A 20403-nucleotide genomic window follows, 5' to 3' on the forward strand; every position below is an offset into this window, starting at 1 on the left:
GAGTGGTCACCATCCACCAGATCCTCTGACTTCTCAGGCATTTGAGGAGGGGACATGTGTTTGGATTGTTTGACAGAACGTTAGTCTGAGCGGACTTCCTCTGCCACACATGATCACACACCAGTCAGACGACAAATTACCTTGGCACAGGGCTCCCGCTCCTAATGGTTATCTGACTGTGTTTTAAACGTGCAAATTTCTAATTACTTGACACACTGAGCGTGACACCTGTTGTTGGTCTTGACCCCGTGTGGACCGCAGTGCCGTCACTGACATTCAGACAGGACCAGAGCACCTGTTGCCTGGGGGTGAAGTCCAGGTCACACTGGTGGTACCCAGAGTCTCTTCCACTGACCACTGTAATTAATATGACACTGTTGTTACTCATGTGTTTGAGCCAGTGACCTTTGGTATATATTTGATAGGCCAGCTAATTGCTTGCAACCATGGCATCCATCTCACTTGGTCTTAGACTACAGTGCCCTCCAGTGTTCAATAATAATAAGTGCAGCAGACTCCAAACTGAGGGTCTGGAGTTGCCTTCACTTACACCATTTAAACTCTGCCTCACAAATGGGTGGGTTGACTAAAATATTGCCAATTGTCATGTGTCTTTTGCTAGTTATAATTTAGTATAGAAACAAAATGCATTTGTTGCATGTCTCATTAATAATAATGGTCTATTTTTTTTATCAACCAACAATAAACTAATTCCAGACTTATGGTTCAGTCATCTTTGGTTTGCTTTTCTTTTTGAGTTGTATGTTAGCCTCCTGACTTGCTTTTTGAATGTTATCTTTAGGTTTTCACTGTGGTTTTTATCAGAGGACAGGGTTTGCATAGGCTACATGACAGTAGCCTATTACACTCAGCACTCCTACTTATTCTTCAGTAGTGGTTCTTCAGTTCTGGTTTGTTTTTACGTCAGTTTTTATCTGTCTGAGTGCAACGGCATTTCGTTCTCTACACACCAGTGTGTAGCTATAGGCCTAAGAACTGAATGACAATAAAGTACTATCTATCTATCTATCTATCTATCTATCTATCTATCTATCTATCTATCTATCTATCTATCTATCTATCTATCTATCTAGATAAGATAAGATGCTTTATTGTCATTGTATATCATACAACGAAATTTCCATTTGAGGCATTCCCAGATACCCATAGCAGCATTTAAAATAATGTTAATAATAATAATAATAATTCATCCTAAAAGCCTAAGCAATAAATAATAACAATAATAAAAACAAGAAAACATATATAATATAAAGTGCAGTGTGTCAGTGTGTTGCCACAGTCCACCTCAGGCTTCCAGCAGGGCTTTCACTGCCCTGGGGAAGAAGCTGTTTCTCAGGCGATCAGTTTGTGGCCTCATGATCCTGAGTCTGCCAGAAGGGAGGGTGTCAAAGAGATTTATCTATCTATCTATCTATCTATCTATCTATCTATCTATCTATCTATCTATCTATCTATCTATCTATCTATCTATCTATCTATCAGTAGCACTTAAACAGAAGAGTGAAGGACAACAAAACATTTAGCCTAATTGTTGTAAAATAAATCCCTCAATAAAAACAACAACCACACCAATAGAGAGAACAAAAGGGAAAACAACATGTAGCCTAATAATGAACACTATTATTGGTTATTGTTGTTATTATGACTCTGCTACTTTGCTATGTGGCTCTCTACAGTCTCTCATATCGTAACTCAAACCAGGACTGTTCCCATGGTCCGTGAAGGCAGCACAGGGTGCGATGCTGCCTTCACGGTGCTGTCCTCTTGTCGCATATCGATCCAGCTAGCTGATCGTTAGCTTTGTGTGGCGGCGGCAGCAGCAGGATGGTGTCTGTTGTCGTGTGTCAGTGTTTGTCCGTTGTTTCTGGCTAAAAGGTATCTGGCATTTGGCGGCTTTAATGTTCCGTGCAGCTAATTTAAAAACCATCGGCAAAGCGGGAACCGGCTGGTAGGTGGTGGTCTTTTGAAAGCACTCAGACGTAACATATTGTTCACGTCCACTCCACTCGTGAATCCGCCGGCTGGAGCTAGCTCGGTTAGCAGGCTAGCTACGAAGCTAACCTGAGTATCTCGGCGGCGCTTTGTTGCTTGTTTTCCGGCGACAGTGGTTAGTTACAACTACCGACACATTGACGCTGTTATTGTTAATACTTCGTGGTGGTTAATAATTAACAATTTGAGATGAAGTAGGTGGGCGGGAGCTGTAAAGAGACTTAGCTAGCCACCGAGTATAAAAGTTAGCTTGTAAAGCTAATAACAACCAGTCGTATCGGTGTAAATTTCATAAGGATGATGCCAACGAGACCGCAGGCTCTTTATTAGACATTTAGGAGATTTATCAACGTAAGTATTTAGTATTTATGAACTCGTCGTGTATTGACTCTTCCTGTGCTGGATGGAAATACGATTAATAAAGTGTGACATGCGGACAAATATTAACCGTGCTAATGAGTTTCTCAGCTAACTTACCCACATTTAACGCTGTTGTCGTCGGCTGCCACGCTCATAGCGAGGCTGATTAAGGTTCACAGTGTTTTACATCGAGTATCTGTTTTGACACTGATGGTCCCACACTTGTATCAACTCCTTCACCAGTGACAACATCCAAATCACGTCTGCTTACTAAGGTCCCACACTTTTTACGGCCCAGTAAGTTACTCCCTTATCCACCCTGGACGTCGCCCAGTACAATACATACATACTTCAATTAGTGTTGTGGTGTTGTTGTACTGCTGAGACGACAATGTCATGTTCTTGGTCTTGTCCCGGACTCGACTACATCTTTACTCGGTCTTGTCTCGGTCTCGGCCGAGCTGGACTCGGGATTTTTTTTCTCAAGACCACAGCTGCAGTGACAAGTTTTTTTTTTTTAAACGCAAATGTCTTTCTGTCACTCGCTCACTTCGGTTTATGAAATGTAATTCAATAACTTTAAGATAAGTTAAATTGATATACAGAAGTGTATGCTCGTGTAACCGTCTGAAAAACTTGGTTGCGCCATTGTCAACAGTGGGAGTGTTATTCTGTTCAATCCAAACCTTGTTTCAATTATGGAATAGATTTTACATAAATTTAAATGTTATTCTTAGCTGAGGAATAATGTAAATCCAGCTACATGGTTATTATGAGTACTGTTTCTGAATACAATAATGGTCTTGAAAATGGTCTCGCATTGGTTTAGTCTTGACTTGGTCTCGACCCCCTCAAAGTCTTGGTATGCTCTGGTCTTGGTGTTGACTTGGTCTTGGTGTTAGGTGGTCTTGACCACAACACTAACTTTAATTGCTCTACATACATGTTTAAGAGTTGCCTGTCTACCCCCACTGCAGGCACTTTCGCCGGACGATGGACGAGCTGGTCCATGACCTGGTGTCAGCGCTGGAGGAGAGCTCAGAGCAAGCCGCTCGTGGTGGCTTTGGCGATGGAGGGGATCACGCTCTCGCGGTGGGCTGTCTGCTGAAGAGGCAGGCTCGGAAGCGCAGAGGTAGGAAACGGCGATCGGACAACCCGCACCCGCCATGGGAGACGGGCCACCTGAGTGAGGGGTCAGAGTCCAGTGTGGAAGAGCATAAGGTGAGATGGGGTCAGTGGACGGACCACAATGGTTTGCTACCAGTTTAAAGCCAGAGCTAACAGGCTGATTGAGGAGCCCTTGAGCAAAGTGTCTTCAATCTTGGGGTTAGGGTCTCGCCAACTCCACACTGCTTTTCTGAGAAGGGCAAGGGCAGGAAAAGGAAGCGTATCATAGCAGGAAAGGCACGGGAGTGAGCCTCTCTGTTGCTTCCGATACATTTTGTTTTCCCCTCTGTTTGTCCTCCATGCAATGTTAAAATTGCAGATTGAATAAAGATTCTTTGTTTTTTAAAGGAATAGCTCAACATTTTGGCACATTGGCCCGTTTGCCATAATCCCTATAGTCATAGCAGTAGGGTTGTTACCTTTAATTATCGGTGCAAGCTGTTAGAACGGCGAAGCAGAGCCGTGAGCTGCTCAGAGCTACGCTACAGAGGCTCATGGGATTTCTTGGTTTCCTCATCAAACTCATCAAATACACAATCCAACAACTTTAAAACGCTCTCGTGGGCAAGTTGTGACCTGCACATTCACCACACTATGAGATATAGTGTGGTGAATGTGCTATGAGATATAACAACTCCGTCTCGTAACGGAACTTGTTTTCGAGGTAAATTCATGCACAACTGCTGATGTAAGCAGTCTCTGGAGTTGTTTGATTTTGTATGTGATGAGTTTGATGAAGGAAACCAAGAAATTCCATTAGCCTCTGTAGCGTAGCTCTGAGCAGCTCGCGGCTCTGCTCTGCCGTTCTAAAAATAGCTTGCACCGACAATTAAAGGTAACGAACCTACTCCTAAAACTAAAGAGATTATGGCAATGGTCAAATGTGCCAAAATGTTGAACTATCCCTTTAAGTGACAGTAAGGAGATTTGGACAATGACATATAATCGGCTTCTTCTAGATAGATATTTTGTCCCACTTTTACTCTGTTATCGCCTCAGCGTAACTGACATTCTCAATTTTTTCCCCCAGTTTCTTAATTTAGCAATGGCATCACTGTCTTGTATTTGCCGCACTGACATGTTGCAGGACTACCGTGCCAGTACTGGAGGAGTGTCTGCTGCCAACAGCCATGCCCGCGACAACAGTGACTCAGACGAACAGCTCGGCCCTAAACGCCGGACCCCCCTCACTGCTGATATGGGGAGAAGCAAGCGGCCGCTCTGGCCAGACGACCTGGGTGTGCTGGGGTCTGTAGAGGGAACTCGCAGCCTCAGGCGGCGGCGTAAGGTCAAACGTATGGCCGTGGACCCGCCTGCAGAACCGGAGCCCCCCTCTGTCACCATGCTCGGACCTCCACCGGTCCCCAAAGCTCGCGTCGGGGCAAGGCTGCATAGACTCGGCTCGAACGAGGACAGGGGCGCCATGGAGCTGTGCGGAGGCGGCTTGGCGGGGCCAGGTGGAGGGAAGAACAGGGTGAAGAAGAGGAAACTGGCGACCCACAGGCCGGGAGTGGAGGCCGCAGACGAAGGGGTGGTGGTGGAGAGCGAGGACCACATCTCCTCTCCGCTGGAGGGGTCTAAGGACAAGATGGAGCTGGAGGAGCAGAAGGGCTCGGATGAGGACATGAGTGACAGGTGGTTAGTGTTTTGACTTTGGCTTTATTTATGCGCTCTGCTTCCAGAAATTACACCTCCCCTGTCTCTGCGTCATACGATATGTACAAGAATGTGTTTGAGCCAATAGGACACCAGGTAAGGTTGTTTGTGTGGCTAGGTACGGTTTGAAAAAAGTATCAAAAACAGATGAATATCATCATCAGGTTTACTTAGTCTTTGAATATTGAAATTCCTGGTTACTCTTTTATGTCATTGTCCCTTTACAGCTGCTTTTGTTCAGGTCACATTTTGGCTTCTGTTGTAAAATGGAAAATAGAAAAACATAGCCACTGTATACGATACTGGTATTGATACTAAAACTGACTGATATCTTTTCCCCTGGTGTGTGAAATCTTGCTAGTTTTTCTTCTAGTGGACAGTTTTTTGCTCCCTTTCGACCGCGGGAAATATCTTCAGTCTGTTATTTATTGTCCTTTACCTACTTTGTCCTTCGCAGTGAAACCAGCAGCGTCAGTAACAGCAGCGACGGTGGCCTCTATACCAATGATGAGGGGAGACAAGGTACTAACTTTTTTTCTATGATATGGGTTCAACAGCAGTGTAACAACAACAGTGTGTTGTTTATGTCCAGCATTGCTCTTGACCCAGGCGTCTCTATCCTCTCTCTCTCTTCCAGGCGACGACGAGCAGAGTGACTGGTTTTACGAAGGAGAGCCGGGCTCTGGTTCAGGGCCCGGAGGCGCATGTGGGATAGCGGGAGTGGTTCCCTGGTGGGAGAGGGAGACGGGGTCAGAGGAGCTGGATCTGGCCGACCCGGTCTTCAACAGCATCCTGACGGGATCTTTCCCGCTCATGAGCCCTGGAGCGCAGAGAGGTGCGTGGTAAAGCTATAGTATCCAGGGTTGCGCTTAAACTATAAACTGTTTTCTTGTATGTAACAACATCTATTGCACGTCTGCCCGTCCTGGTTGAGGGATCCCTCCTCTGTTGCTCACCCTGAGGTTTCTCCAATTTTTCCCTGATAAAAGGGTTTTCCATGGAGTTTTTCCTCAGTCGATGTGAGGTTCTAAGGGCAGAGGATGTTGTTATGATGCCATGTAAAGCCCTTTGAGACAAACTGTAAAAACAGGCTATACAAATAAAATTGCCTTGCCTTGCCTTATGGTTGATTTTTACTCTGTAGTTGTGTGAATTTGGGGGCCAGCATAGATTTTACAGTGATACTGTTGTTGCAGTCTCCTTCTTGACCAGTAGGAGGCGAACACTTCACACAGAGACAAACTGGGACTAATCAGCACTCTGCTGCTGTATAGTAGATATAGGGAGCAAAATCCTCTGTGGATGAACACTGGTTTTAACATCCAGTATTAAATGAAAACGACTTTTTTGGCCAACGTCTCTCAGCTGATTACAAAGTAGCCATGACAATTGATTGGGTCTAATGTTCCTTAATGTTATTGCACATCCTGTCTTCTCCAAATTGCATGCAATACAGTGGCAAATGTTTTGTTTAGCAGTAAGATTATTTGATCCTGTATCTCCCATTGACATAAAACCGCCTTTCCCTCCCTGACTAATGTTCCACTGGTTTACATTTCTGTATGACCCCTCCCCGTACCGACCCAGTTTAATGGGACATGAGGGGCAGAAATGCGTCTGGCATGAACTCTCCACTAGATTTACATGTTGCAGTTGGGCTAATCCATTTCAATAACTGTATTTTTTGCTGATGAACTTGCACTACGTTTGTCAGGTTTTCAGGCCAGACTGAGCCGTCTCCATGGAAACCAGCAGGCATCCGAGGCAGGGTTGCAGGGCAGCTCAAGCCAGGGTTTCAGCGACAGACTGGGTAGACAATCCCAGGACTCCCATGAGTGAGTTCAGTCTTTTTATACTTTGCTGTTGATTCTGATTCTTTTGCTGTTTATGTTTGTTCTTGTGTTTCTGTTGTTTGTGTATATGTTTTTCTTAAGCAGCCATCTGTGTGCCAAAACCAATTAATCAATTTCTAGTCATTAAATTTGGTTTGCAGCCTGCAGGGTTAGATCAATCAAAAGCATAATTACATTAGCACCTTTAAAAACAGTAATTACACACATTTTGAATCAAGGTAAACTGGAACCCAGATCACAGCGTAGACTAAATAGACGTACTTGATAGTAGACGCACACACACACACACAATGAATCTAGACTACCAGGGCTCCAGACTAACATAAAGTTTTAGGAGTGCAAGCAAAAAATTTAGAGGCGCACACTGTAAATCAACTTGCAAAGCAAATATTCAGATTTCCTTTTCATTCATGATCCTCACACACATTGGTCTGACACCTATAATGACAGATTTCAGATTCTTTCAGTCGTCCCTTTCATGTTTCACCAGTGTTTAAAATAAAACAGACATTTTACTGGTCGTACAGTACATGCGCAAGTAGATGAAAAATTTACTTGCACTGTCTCAAAATTTAGGGGCAAAATCCCCCATTTAGGGGCAGTCTGGAGCCCTTGCTACAGTGGGCCAAATATTAATTCGTAATCGTTTTCATAGTAATGGTTTCACATTTGTCCCAGTTTTTGCTTCAGTGCTGACTGATCAATCATCAATCAATGATCTTGGGTTTCTATAAAGGTCTGTAGTGAACAAAGGCCAACAGTTCAATTATGACAAGAAATTATGAAGAATAGCAGTTTGCTCTCAGTCTCTGGGTCGCTGCCTCACACTATTGTATCTCCAACAGGCCGTGGTTCAGCTCGGGCTCGAGGAGAGAACACGGACAGGTGAGCCATGTTTTTGGACCAAATAGGTTGAAATGCAAAGTTTAGATATGGACATATCACAAAGACCCAGAGTATTTAAATACACAAGTGTTCTGCTGTTGCAAACATAACTTGCAGACTGCTTGAACTTTTGTTTTTCTTCTTTTTCTTTTTCTCCTCCTCCTCCGCTGCCTGTTTAGTTGCACTGGGACCCGCGGACAGACAGAGGGCATCGCAGAAGCTGTTCAGTAAAAACAGCCAGCAGGTGAGAACAACCTTTTAGCTCAAAACACCTGTGATTTATGGACAGATTAATTTTCCCCAGCGCATGCTTTGGTCTTTGCTGCAGTCTAGCTGGTTTGGTGTGTTTTTTTCTTCAAATTCCTCTTGTGCTATTTGCCACAAAAACTAATACTGCCATATTTTTGTCCTGCCTGGCTGGTTTTGCAGACAGACCAGTGGGCACCTGGGCTCTCTATGTACAGGGGATGTCAAGCGGAGGCGAAAAGCAGCCCCCCTCGGTTCCACTGCCCCCTCAGGTATTGGATGCACACCTAGCTACACCTAACATACCATCTGGCATTTATTACCAACGGCCCCGTTTATTGTATTTTTGGCTCTCACTTTCCGTCTTCTTCTCCTCCCCCTCTTGGTCGAGCTCAGTATGTTCACCAGCCTGCTTTCCTCCTCGCCGTCTGTCTCACACCTACACTGATGTAAACACAAGGGGACTGGGATGAGGAAGTGAGGGTTTCACCCTACATTTTCCACCGGGGTTGATTGAGAGAAGGGTGTCCAACTGTCCGTCAACCTTCACATTGCTCCCTCTCTCTTCCTCTCTCATTGTTAAAGCCTGCTTTAGCTCCAAACTGCCTTTCCTCCTAAGCTGTGTTGGACCAGAGTCAGCTGGCTAAGTCATGTTGTCACAGCAGAGATACTGGATTAGCTCTTAGCCATTTACACTTGCGTATCTCCACCCCCTTCCCCCCAAACCACTCTTCTTACCTCTGGGCCAGTCGATGCTGTCGAAAGGAGGAGGAAGGGTGAGGCAGCAAAGCCTAATGCTGTTAGGCCAAAGTCCCATTGTATGATGTTTTATCCAGAGCTGTGCTGTGCCCCATTTTTATTTATCCTAATTTACAACCTGAAACTAGAACTGCATTCACAGTGGGTTATGAGTTGTCATTGCAGGTGTGAGCTCCCTTTCTTTATTTATCTGCATCTATTGCTTGTAAAATGAAAATATGAGAAACAGGGCACACAAAAGAGAGCAGGCAGCCGAGGAAAAAAAAAACAGTAACAGGAACCCAAATTATTTGGTCATTATTTATTAAAACATTTGAAAAAAAAAATTCAGTCAAAACATGAAGCGGCACTCAGGTGGTGCGCACATGCAAATTTCATGCACTAAATTGCTGATACGGCGTTCTCCAAAGTGACACGTTCAGTGATGCGTTACAAATATTGAGCTTGTCTGATACTCGCTCAGGACCGGTAGGTGCCGACCTCACAGCGGGCCGGCAGCGGGGACCTGCCAGATTCACATCCTGACAATCTGGCTCCAACCCACCTGGGAATAAACAATTGCGTGTAAATGAGAAGGAAGCTTGGCCCCGCGCTGCATACAAATAAAGACGGGATTTAAAGGGTCATGGTTTAGCTTCGGTGTCTGGACCGTCAACTTCCAGGAAGACAGAGGGAACAAAATGACCACTATCTTTTTGAGACGTGTGTAGGCGTCCTCTCATTGGATCTATTTGCTGCGTGGCTGGAAATGTGGCTAAGTCGCTCGCATGATTCCATTACTTCAGTGTATCCTCTTTAGAGGGAACAATTTGAGAGAGTGATGGGGAGGAAGAGAGGAGCCCTTAGTACAACAAGTTTTCAGAGATTTACTGCTGCACCAGAGTGTATTAAGAATCACAGTAACAAAAATAAGCATTATAACTCTTAAATGGCTAAATTAGCATTACAAACACTACTGCCAGAGCTGAGACTGATTTGATTTATCTCCTTTTATTTTACTAATCTGTTCATCTCACAAGCTGGAACCAAAGACTGTTTGGTATTTTTCTTTGAATTAATTACTCTAATAACTCTTTATCGATTATTGAAATTGTTGACAATTAATTTTCTGCTCTAAAAACGCGCTGACCGACCATGTGAGAAATCAGATGGGTTAATAATTGTTCTGTTCAGTGAAAAGCTGGTCGTTGGAGACACAATATTGACTAAAAATGGGGATGACGGTGCGCAGTCTCCTCAGGAAGACACTCAGTGAGTTGCACTTACAAATGGAAAATGAGAATCAGAGGGAGAAACACAATGCCTGGCTCCCCTCTCACCTCCGCGCGGCCGACCAGGTGCAGCGTGAAGAGGGTGCGAATGTCAGACTGTTGGGGAGAGTTTCAGAAATGGTCACGCATGGGCGGAGCAGGTTTCCAACATTATCTGACACTCTGGCATGCTGATTGGACAGGGCTTCATCTGAAAACAAAACATAAACCTGCTACTGAATATTATGTAGATTTTTCATTGATAAGATGATGATTTTCTTAGTCAAGTTATTGTTTGGTTTTTAAAATGTGGGGAAAGAAGGAAACAGATCATATTCACAATCGATTTTTAGCATATTTTAATTAAAAATGACTGAGACAATGACTGCTCCTTTTCTCCAACCTCTCTTTTCAGGAGTGGTTGGCGAGAATGCTGCCCCCATCCCGGACTCGAACATGGGGAACCGTATGTTGCAGAGCATGGGCTGGAGCCCGGGGATGGGCCTGGGTCCAGAGGGAAGGGGCATCACTGAGCCCATCCGGGCAACGCAGAGACCCAAAGGCACCGGTCTAGGTTTCAACTGAACCCCCCCTCCCCCAGTTTCTGGATCGTGGACCTGAAGCAGACTGGGACAAGACTCTCCAAGAGCTAACAAGGGGTGACGGAGATGAAATGATGCTCAGGATGTCGAACGATGGAAAAAAGGGTCCAGAATAATCCAGGAATGTGAGATGTCAGAAGAAGGGAAGGAGCAAGGCCTGTAGCAACAGAGCCCGAGCTGAAAGAGAGAAACTTTCCCATATTGGGGAAACTGCAAGAAGCCTGGGGTATCCACACGGAAACGAAAAGTGAAGGACTGCAGCCGAGCTGGAGAAAAGGACTTCTTGTAAACGTGTCCTCTCAAGAAACTCCATGTTGGAGGAAATGGATGACACTGACGCCTCATTGTTAGTGTGTTAAACTGGCATGCTGCCTCAGCCCTGTTACCTCAGATGCCAGAGTTGCACGCCTCAGACTTGGGGTATTGTTGATTATATACCGAGAGCAGCTCCCTAAAGTGCGGCAGCCATGACGGTGTGGTTTATTTTCAGTTAGTGATATTGGTTAGTGAATTAATGATAAATGGTTTTGTCCAATATTGCGCAAGCATTTTGGAATCAAAGGCTGTTTGAGTAGGCCATACCTCAAGATTTATTTTAGGTTCCTTTTATTGTAATGAAGTTAAGGGTACACTGCATGGATGTGTGTTGGGATATCTAGCTGGTTTTTTCCCCCATCCATTTTATTGATCATATGAAGATGTCATGTCATCGGGATGTTTTTATTTACTCAAAAAACTAAAAAAAAAAGAAAAGAAAATTAAGAATCAAAATCAAAAATGTTCCCTTCATGTAGCAGCAGTGTGTGCCCTTTTTACCCAATTTGTTTAGGTATTATATCCTGACACGTGTTTGCTTTCTGCACACTGCAGCATTAGCCAACCACGACCATGCACATTGACTTTACACAGTATATGACAAATGACTGTAGGACTGCCAGGGTAAACACTTCAGTGTTTCCATGCAGGATTGCTAATTCTAGTGAAGTAAAATGAATAGACCTCCATATGAAGATGAAAACACTTGATGTGCAGGACCTAACTACAGTTTCACTACTCTATCCTTTTTACTTAGTTGGGGACCCATTGCTTGTCACCTTGTTGATATAATAACTCTTTTCTTTGACTATTGCCACTATAGATTGGTCAGAATAGAGATTTTAAGTGAATCCAAGTGCCGTCAAGAGGAAAAAGTATGAATTAGGATGTGGGCAGGAAGTTGTACTGTAACGAGTTAGGTCAAGTTTAAGAGAAATATGACGAGAGCTGTTATAAAATGTTATAAAACTGAGATGTGGCTGTTGCTGTCCTTCAAAGCCAATCGTACCATTTATGGATCATGGCCAATGGCTCATTTGGTGTTTTATTTTACCAAAAGCCTGGCAGATTTCTACTAGCAGTAGTCGGGGAGGGGAGGGGGGGGGGGAGGGGTGTCCCATCACGTTTTCAAAATCACACTTTTGCCCCCTTGAGTGTTTGATCAAGTTAATAGTAAGTTGCTTACCCATGTCCTTTGACTGATCTGATTAAAGATGCTGATACTCTCACCTGAGCTGCCTCCAGTGTCACTCTGTGCTCACGTCAATGCACCTTTTTTGCAGCAGACATGATGGCTTGTCACAGCAGGACAGCAGTAGGGATGGTAAAGTGCCAGCAGCACAGCAACACAGCAGCACCAACTGTAAGTGGAAACGTGAATGTAATTAAATGCATCTTTGCTTTTCCTGCGTTGATGTGTAAAAAAAAACATCTGCCATAAAGTTGTCGGTGGATTCTTTTGCCCTACATGTTGCCTCTCAGGTTACATACAGGTCGTCCTACCTTAGAGGAGGTTAAATATGCTCAATGTGGCCTGTGATGAAGACTGCAGGATCAGTTTTGAAGAATCAGCATCAGGTCTGTAATAAGAAAAACAAGAAATTTCACTTCCTTCTGAATATTTTGTCTTCTAATGGAGAGATTGTTTTTTTTGGTCCCCATCAGTATTTGAGAATTAAAGCAGAAGTAAGTGATCCGGTCGTTTTGGCTAACTTCTTGTCAGCAGATGGAGTTAGCAGTCCCCGCCCTCGTCCCTACGTCACCACATTCACGCGCATCCCTTGGCTGCACACACAGAGAGGACCGCCCCTTTATGCCGTTCTCTCTCCTCATTGGATAAAGGTTGTAGGATACAAGGAAAGTTTTCTCCTCGGCTTACAGCAGAGCAGAGTGACTGACAGACCCGTGTTTCAGACCAAACACTCTATATAAATGATTGCTGTTGGAAGATATAACTATTTAAGACTTATATTAACACAAATGTTCCGCTTACTTCTGCTTTAATTCCATAATGTTACCATAGACATTTTTGGACTGCTTTATTTTGCTTCCTTTTTTTGAGCAAAATTATCAAATCAAACACATTTAAAGCTGAAAAATAATACTGACAGTTTTATATGATGGAGAGAAAAAAAAACAAAAACACCTCTCTGTGCTTCATTTGTTATTGGCCAATATGTATCTTACTGATTTAAAGGATACTTCAAATAAACCATGCCAACTGTTAAATAGGCTACACGTTTTCACAGTTTTCTTGTCTTTTAGTTGCAGTTAAATAAAAACAGCAACTAGGATTTTTTTCCTCACAAATGGTTATTTTTCAGTCGGTTGTTTTTTATTCTCTGAAACAAAACAATACCTATTGAAATTCATTTTACATCCAGTGAGAATGAAGCCAGCCTCCAATCATCATTATTGATTTAACACAAACCAGGAAAAGTTTCTAGTCTCAGTGTCCCTGAAATACAGACACACAAACACAAACACACACACACACACACACACACACACAGATCTCCGCTTTAAGCCATCACTGCTCATAAGAACATGCCCTCTAAACATTTCCAACTCCGTCAACACATGCATCACATTCACATGCTGACTCAACATTGCTGAAATATGATGCTCTCTCTCTCTCTGCCCCCCCCCCCCCCCTCATCCTTTGCCAGGCTGCAATAGAAACCCCGGCTCTGTATCTATAGGAATACAGGAGCGCTGTGTGTCCTCTACTCACCACCTCCCTCTGCATATAAGGGAACGCTGGCTGTGTCCTCCACACACCCCACTCCCCCTTCCCCTTCCCAATCCCCTTCCCCTCCCCTCCTCCTCACCACCCCCACCCCCACCCCCACCCCCATCCCTTCTCTTAGACACACTTTTCTGTCTGACACACTCTCTCAGGACTCCCCTGCGAGCAAGCGAGGCAGGTAGGTAGGTAAACTCAGCACTGGATCAGAGTGAGACGCTGAGGAGGGGAGAAAGCGTGAGAGGGGAGGAGAGGAGGAGGAGGAGGAGGAGGTGGAGGGATGGGGGGGGGGGGGTTGCAATGTGTGTGTTTATGTATTTATGTGTGTTGGGAGCGAGTGTGCGCGAGTGAGTGCGTGAGTGTGTGTGTGTGTGTGTGTGTGTGTGCGCTTGCTGCTGCATCGCTGAGCTACAGAGACCGGAGGCAAGGAGAGCTGGAGCGTTTGTCCTTGAGACTGACTGACTGACTGCAGCTGTAGAGCGGAGGACCAGCCAGCCAGTGGATGAAACTGACAGTGAGTACTGAGCAAAAGCAATAAGACGAGCAAACGACAAGAAGTAGACGCAGCAGGGTTTCTTTTAATTGCAGCAAACGGACTAATGTGGGGTTTTTTTTTTTTTTTTTTTTGGGTTCCATCCTGCTTAGAAACAGTCCAGTGTGGTGTTTGAACGGAAACAGAGGTGTGTGTACAGTGTGTGTATATTTATATACGTGTGTGTGTGTGTGTGTGTGTGTGCCTGACCAGGTGAAGGTCTCCTCTGCTCCCAGGTGAACTCATCTCTCAGGCTTTTTTTTATTGGCTCCCATCGATACTTGTTTTCAAGTCTATAGCGAGGACTTTGTTGGCAGTTCAGCAAATGTTCAGCAGCTCAGTTTGTCTGCAGCAGCGTCCACTGTTTCTAAGTGTGTGTGTGTGTGTGTGTGTGTGTGTGGTGGAAAGATGTCAGTAAACACAACATTACTGTACATCTCCACAGCCCTGTCCCCCCCCCCCCCGGCTCTCCTCGCTCCTCTTCTCTTTCCTTATCACAGCTTCTGTTGACAGATCGATAGTTATGCATCTATAATTGGAAGTCATCATTTATGGCGACCCTCCAAAGCGAGTCATTATCATGTGTAATCTTGCAGAAAATTACATTTTGACCGGTGTACCTCGGCGTGGCCAAGAACCAGTGGACTGTGCTGAGTGGGCTAACTGGCCGAGGGTGAGGTTACTGAGAGAGGACCCCCCCCCCACCACCACCCCCCCTTAGAGAAGGGGTGGGGTTGAGGGAAGCCATGAGGCATTTTGTGAGGGATGGAGGGAGGGGGGTCCTTTTTTTTTGGTCAAATCTAGCCTTAAAGCCTGGAAATCCTCAGCAGCAGCCCCAGAGGGCATCAGTGTGATCAGATGAGGACGGATGGACGGACGGGGGGGTGAGAGGAGGATCATCATCACAGATAATTTCCTTGGAAGACAAAAAAAATAAAAAAATAAAAAGAGAAACTGGGAGAAAAGATGGCGACATTGTGTGAAAGATTGGTAAAGAAGAAGGGATGGGGGGTGAAGGAATCAGAGAAACAGAGATGAGTGTAGGTATTAGCTCTCCGTGGTGCGAGATGGTGTCGTGAGATGAGACTGGCTCACCTGTGGAGCTGCTGACAGAACGTGTTAGGCCACGTTAGAGGGGTGCCTAGATGGACAGGTGGATAGAAAGACAGCCAGAAGGTGAATACACAAAGCTGTGGTCGACTTTTTTTTTTTTTTTTTTTAAACCAACATGACAGGATAGCTCTTTTAGTGTGTGTGTGTGTCTGCGTTGATTTGTTTATTGTAGACATGCTGACAGTGAGCCAGAGGGCTAAATTTACCACCTGTGGAGATAAAAGGGATATGATGAGATAGCGTGTGCTGTTTGTGTGTGTGTGTCTCTATGTGTGTGTGTGTGTGTGTGTGTGTGTGTGTGTGTGTGTGTGTGGAGGTATGTGAAAGTGTGTATAATAGTTCCTGACATCAGCAGTGTGTGTGTGTGTGTGTGTGTGTGTGGTGCTGACTCCCAGGATTCAGTGTGTGTTTGGCCTGCACTCACTGCTCCTCACCTGAGATGCATCGGGGAGCCAGGTGTGAGATGATGTGTGTGTTTGCATCTGCGCATATATAAAAAGTCGAGGTGGGAGGTAAGGAGGTGGTGGTGTGTGTGTGTGTGTGTGTGTGTGTGTGTGTGTGTGTGTGTGTGTGGGGGGGGGGTTAACGTTAACTTACAGCGCTTTTCCTCGTGGTTGGTCTAGTATTCTCTACGTAGGGGCTGGGCTCCTACTAAGTGATAGAAGATATCTCTGTGGTTTCAAAATATGATTTCTTTGGTAGGAAAAAGTTATTTATTTATTTCTGCAGTCTTCTTCTTTTTCTTTCTTTTCTTTTTTTTTCTTATTCTTTTTCTTTTTTTTTTTTACATTTAAAGGGACTACGAGGAGTTTCTGAAATGTTTCCCATGAGCCTCTGTGCGCACAGTGAAATTCTTGGACCGGCGTAAGACTGATGAAAGAAAAAGCATTTGCCAAGAATGTTTTTATTAATCAAGAGGTTAAGTCGAAGGTTCGAAGACGATCAGATGCTGTCTTAGTTCCGACCATAAACGATGCCAACTAGCGATCCGGCTGCGTTATTCCCATGACCCGCCGGGCAGCGTCCGGGAAACCGAAACTAGGAAATGCTGGGCAAGTCGACCACTAAATAATAATATCAAAATAACTATAAAGACAAAACAACATATTAATCAAAATAGGACCCGTGTGGGTAACGTAGATTCATCCACATTAATATGAGACTCTTTTATAACCAAAAGCAAACTCCTCTGGGTCTCTTTAAGTTTGCAGAAAGTTTAATTTGAACAAGAACATTAGAAGGAAAACCCCAACCCTTACCCTTACCCTTATTTCGAACCTTCTCAACTACACACTGCTTTCTTGTAAGAGTTTGCCGTGCAGAACGGTTGGGTACCCCTGGTTGTCAAAGGCAATGTACTGAAGAAAACAGATGGTAGCACTGAGGGCGTGAAGTAAAACAAGTACAAAAAGCAACAGAAGAGCAACAGAGGAGAGCTTCCTCTTCCAGGATGGTCTGACATGGAAACCAAGCTGTGTATAAAGACTGGATATGAAAACCAAGAAGCACAGTGACCACATTAGATCAATAAAGTGCAAACACATATGAAGAACATGGACCAGAAAGCATGTGTCAGGACCCTTCCCACAGAGAAACAGAGGTGGATCAGCTGAGGCTAATGTTGGAGACCTGGACTTCACCGGTTAATCCGATACCGCTGGTTGAGAATATGAAGGGCCTGCGCTGTGGTAATCCACATTATGTTGTTAGGAGAAGCTTGGTTACATAATCGTACCTAAGACTTTCCAGATGGGCACCTGCCAGAGAAGACAGAGATGACGATGGGATGGAGGAACAATGAAACGCACTCCGCTCTGAGCACACTCTGCTTTCAGTCACATTTGAGCTCCATTAAAGTCAGAAGAATAATCAGGCTTTATCAAACTTGAGGCATTGTGAAAAGTGTTTGTGAATGTCAAAGGCGTTCGTCCACTAGGGGGCAGTCCAGCCAAGTTATTAAGGTGCGTAAACTATCACCATGAGCCTGATGTTGCAGAGTTTTTCTCTCTGTATTTAGTCTCAAATTTTTCACAAAATTGTCCCAAATTAGCTGTAATGAAACCCAGCCCGCCTCAGTACCTTCCTGTGCGTGTATGTTTCCCAGCAGTGACTCACTTCCTCCCCAGTGGGACTGTCGGATCTCCAGATAAGTGAAAACCATTTGAAGACCATTGACCTGCCGATGATAGCAGCAGCAGCAGCAGCAGCAGGTCCCAGTAGCTCTAAGTGACATTTCTATGGTTATATTCCTTTAAGCTTCTCCCAGAGGCTTTCTAAGGTTTCTGCCTTGGATGTGTGTGTGTGTGTGACCTCTGATCCCTATACAGTGCGCTACAGATCAATGGAATGAAACTGATCCTATTCCCATTGCTCATCTGTCATTCAATACATCATTTTATGAACCATTTCCCTCCCATCTATCTATTTTAAGACTTCATCCTTTGAAACTTACACACAGGTTGAAGTTTTTTCCCCCTATTTTTATTATATTTTTTTCCCGTCTCTTTGTCTCTCTTTACATGTATCCATTTTATTTAACTCCCCCCCTTTGTGGTTCTCCACTTCTTCTTCCCTCTGTCTCCCCCCTTTGTAAACCATCCAAGTGTCTGAGAGGGAGTGTGTCGGAGCAGCGAGACAATGGTGTTTGCACACAGTATCAATAGTCTTTCCCTCTGTCTCGGTAATTGATGGATGACTGTGAGTCAGGCATAAACTAAGCACATTACACTCACTAGATCTGAGCGCTGATGCTAATGTGTGTATGTGTGTGTGTGGTGGGGGTTTGAATTGCAGAGTGACTGTCCAGTTTTGGAAGTCAATCCGACAGCTGTCCCCAGAGGCTGAGATTTGGTGGCTGTGAGTTTAGTTTAGGGGATGAGGAGAAGAGTGTACAGACACACACACGCACGCGCGCGCACAGACGTGTAATAGTGCCTGCTGCTTCAACCGTACTTTTTCTTTTTTCTTCAGAGAAAACTGGATGCATCTGGTGTCGGGTCAATAGCTGGCAGCTGGGTGCTGTGTGATATTGAACTCCTGTCTTCAGTTCAGCCTGAGCAGTGTAAAAATATTTTTGATGTTTAACTACAGCCGCGCGTGTTGAGTTTCATCTGCTGCATTGAGCGTGTTTCTGTTTCATGTACATTATTCTCTCAGTTTTGCTGTGGTTCATGTTGTTGTCCTGTTTGCTGAGATTACTTGTTATTCAGTGTTGTTGTTTGAAGGTGAAGATAATTCTTAATTTCTTCGTAGGCTGCTATATAAATTACATGATGTAGGTTGATTGTTGAGGCTTGTGCTGATATCATGATTTGAATAATTTACATGGAGACGAATTAGAAACCCACATTTTTGATACCCACCCTTGTTTCACAAAAACAAAATTAATTTTTCAAATCAATTTTTGGCATTTCTGTGCTTAGGTCTTATACACAGATGCAGTATTTCTGCTGTAGGCTACAGAATACTGTCTTATAAATAATCTGTCAGACTTGCTTTCCTCAAGGTGAGGTTCACATAAATTCCAACAACACGAATTGTACAATCTTACTCGATTATATGATCAACAGAAAATTAATATTAGAATTATTAAAGCCACTTACAGAGCCAAGATGTCAGAAAATTGAAAGAATTAGTTTCTCTGAGCTTCTATTAGTGAGTTAATCATAAATTGCTGATTCTGAAAGGACCACAGTCTGGGATATAATAAGAAGTAAATGAAGATGTTATTTTGGATCTGAAAACTTACAAGGAGCATTTTTAATCACTTATCAGTGGATGAATTGTTAATGTCTCATTAAAGTCATTACAGTTTATCTTCTGGGATCAATCCCAAAATCTGTTGAGACATTTTGCTCAAATCCTTAAATGTGAACCTCGTGGTGGTGTCTGGGGGCTTCATCCTCTGGGCACCATGAATGTCTGCACGGCAGCACAGCTCAACACTGGATAGATTATACAATATGAAGACAATAACCTCCAGCAGCGCTAATCTGAATTTATTTATTCAGGACTTGTTTGATGATAATCGACTAATTAAGTTCAATGCGTGCGCCGTCTTTTCACTCCAGGTTCTATTTACATTACCTCAAACTGTGAAACTTGGCGATAGAGCCTCTGTGAAGTGAAGCTGAAAGCCTTTGTTCGATGGCACACAACAGAGAGGAAATTATCAGAAAAATAAACCACTCAGGAGCGTTCCCTTCTTCAAGTGCTTCACTCGACGCCACTCTGGCCTGACTCAAGTGCGCTCTACTGCTGTGGCGGTGCGCCTCAAGACCACTCAGCTGCTGCCAAGGAAAATATCAACCATTGATAAAATTATTAATCTCTGGTTTAATTTCAACACTGAACTTTTTCCTCTTTTATGAACAGGTGGAAAACACCTCAGCTTTGTTTGACCAAATAATGAATCCACTGATGGCAGCTGGCAACGTGAACGACCCTGACAGATAAGAGCCACTTTGCTTTAACGTCAACATTCAGTTTCCTAAATAGTTTATAGAAGATAATTTCTCTGTGTAGATAACTTTTTATGTGATACATTAACTTGAGGAGATTCGATACGATAAGCAGCACTCTGTCTGGCTTTTTGTATTTTATAGTTGAGATAAAATTATCTGCTGCTAGAAATCACAGTCTTTATCTCTTATGGGGTTTAGCATGTGCATGTGCTTTCTCCTTTCTGTTTGCGTGGGCCATGTTTGTTTACACATGTTCCATGCCTGTGTGCGTGGCTGCTTTTAATGTGGTGTGTGCGCTTCTGTTGGTCCGCCTCTTTCATGTGGTGCATGATGTGATAAGGCCCACTCCACGCAGTCTGCTGTCTGGCCTTTATCTGAGCAGCAGATTAGTGCAGGTGATTTCATTCCTGTGGAGATTGGTCCGGCGGGGGTCAGCTCGGTGC

General features: G+C 44.1%; 2 protein-coding genes across 3 annotated transcripts in view; both read left to right on the forward strand.

The window, feature by feature from the left end:
- Window positions 1–1763: 1763 nt before the first annotated feature.
- On the forward strand, window positions 1764–11378 carry gpatch2 (G patch domain containing 2). 2 transcript variants are annotated; one of them, XM_085771597.1, is made up of 10 exons: window positions 1764–1969; window positions 3351–3594; window positions 4628–5178; window positions 5654–5718; window positions 5834–6031; window positions 6911–7031; window positions 7895–7934; window positions 8114–8178; window positions 8364–8452; window positions 10605–11378. In XM_085771597.1, exons 1-10 carry the CDS (start codon window positions 1920–1922, stop codon window positions 10772–10774), a joined length of 1593 nt encoding a protein of 530 aa, XP_085627723.1. In that variant the 5' UTR covers window positions 1764–1919; the 3' UTR covers window positions 10775–11378. The 2 variants fall into 2 exon arrangements, with proteins under 2 accessions (XP_085627723.1, XP_085627724.1); XM_085771598.1 differs by having other exon boundaries at window positions 4628–5175.
- A 2830-nt stretch (window positions 11379–14208) lies between these two features.
- The window catches only part of LOC146961889 (estrogen-related receptor gamma-like), a 28811-nt gene continuing 22616 nt past the window's right edge, over window positions 14209–20403 (forward strand). Inside the window, exon 1 of the mRNA XM_085771600.1 lies at window positions 14209–14366. The gene's annotated coding sequence lies outside the window, so the exon portion shown is untranslated. The remainder of the gene's footprint in view (window positions 14367–20403) is intronic.

The sequence above is a fragment of the Trachurus japonicus genome, chromosome 24 (assembly GCF_045865225.1).
Source record: "Trachurus japonicus isolate A0001 chromosome 24, Traja_1.0".
NCBI classification, from domain to species: Eukaryota; Metazoa; Chordata; class Actinopteri; order Carangiformes; family Carangidae; genus Trachurus; species Trachurus japonicus.